At 32.5% G+C, this 947-nt stretch overlaps 1 protein-coding gene across 1 annotated transcript in view; it reads left to right on the top strand.

Annotated features, from left to right (window-relative positions):
* The first annotated feature begins 105 nt into the window (after nucleotides 1-105).
* The window catches only part of LOC117183029 (fumarylacetoacetase-like), a 15,122-nt gene continuing 14,280 nt past the window's right edge, over nucleotides 106-947 (top strand). Inside the window, exon 1 of the mRNA XM_033376172.1 lies at nucleotides 106-276. Within this exon, the coding sequence (XP_033232063.1) occupies nucleotides 193-276 (84 nt within the window). The 5' untranslated portion in view covers nucleotides 106-192. The remainder of the gene's footprint in view (nucleotides 277-947) is intronic.

The raw sequence follows: 947 nt of genomic DNA, 5'->3' as shown, positions 1-947 counted from the left end.
AACTTTGAAAGAAAGAATTTATTTCAAAAAAAAAAAAAACATTCTTTGAGTCGTCCGACTCGTTTTCATATAAAACTGTAAACAGATGCATAAATTATCTTGTCGGCCTCGACGACAGAGTGAGGACGAACCCCCACATTAAGCCACAGTTAACGCACCGGTCATCTAGGCTTCAACTTCGAACTTCTAATCATGAAGTCTTTTATTGAATATTCTCCCGATTGTGAATTTCCTGTTGAGAATCTTCCTTATGGTGTTTTTTCGACTGAAGATTGCGTAAGTTTTTAGTTAATAACAAGTAAATTAATTTATAATAAATTAAATACAGTTTTCTAGTATTAACTAGCGTTTCACGAGACAGGTTATGCATACTTCTTATCAGTGATGAAGCTTGCATGAAAACGTATTAGTTATAGATAAAAGTGTTTTATGTCCTTAGAGAGCGCTTTATTCTTTAATTGTTGAAAATAAAGAGAAGGGGAGCTCATACTCGTGAAGGACGAAATTAGGATTTTTGTGTTTTTCATACATAAAAATATTAAATGACCTTGAGAATTTTTTTTTTTAAAGAAAATCCTCCGAGCTCCACCTATCGTTTGTTGAATACAGAGGCGTATTGTAGAAGTGTGTTGACTACCATGAATCGATAATACAGTCTTTGTATCCGCGTACGGTATGCTTACCGACTAGTAACTCAACCAAGTTCAAAAAGCGACCATCTGCAATGTTTTTTAATTACTACTAGACTTCTATGTGCGCGCATGCGTGCGCTAACTTTTTTACTCATTTTTATAATTTATCTAAATTTTTAATAACTATTTATTTGTTAAAATTTTCTAAGCACTTATATTCTTGCTGAAATAAGATTTTGACAGAATGAATTCAGTGAATACATGTAACGTAAGATTTACGAGTACTATTATTAGGTAGCGTTCACATATTAGGAA

The sequence above is a fragment of the Belonocnema kinseyi genome, chromosome 2, assembly GCF_010883055.1.
Source record: "Belonocnema kinseyi isolate 2016_QV_RU_SX_M_011 chromosome 2, B_treatae_v1, whole genome shotgun sequence".
NCBI classification, from domain to species: domain Eukaryota; kingdom Metazoa; phylum Arthropoda; class Insecta; order Hymenoptera; family Cynipidae; genus Belonocnema; species Belonocnema kinseyi.
This window is presented reverse-complemented; position numbering and strand designations above follow the sequence as displayed.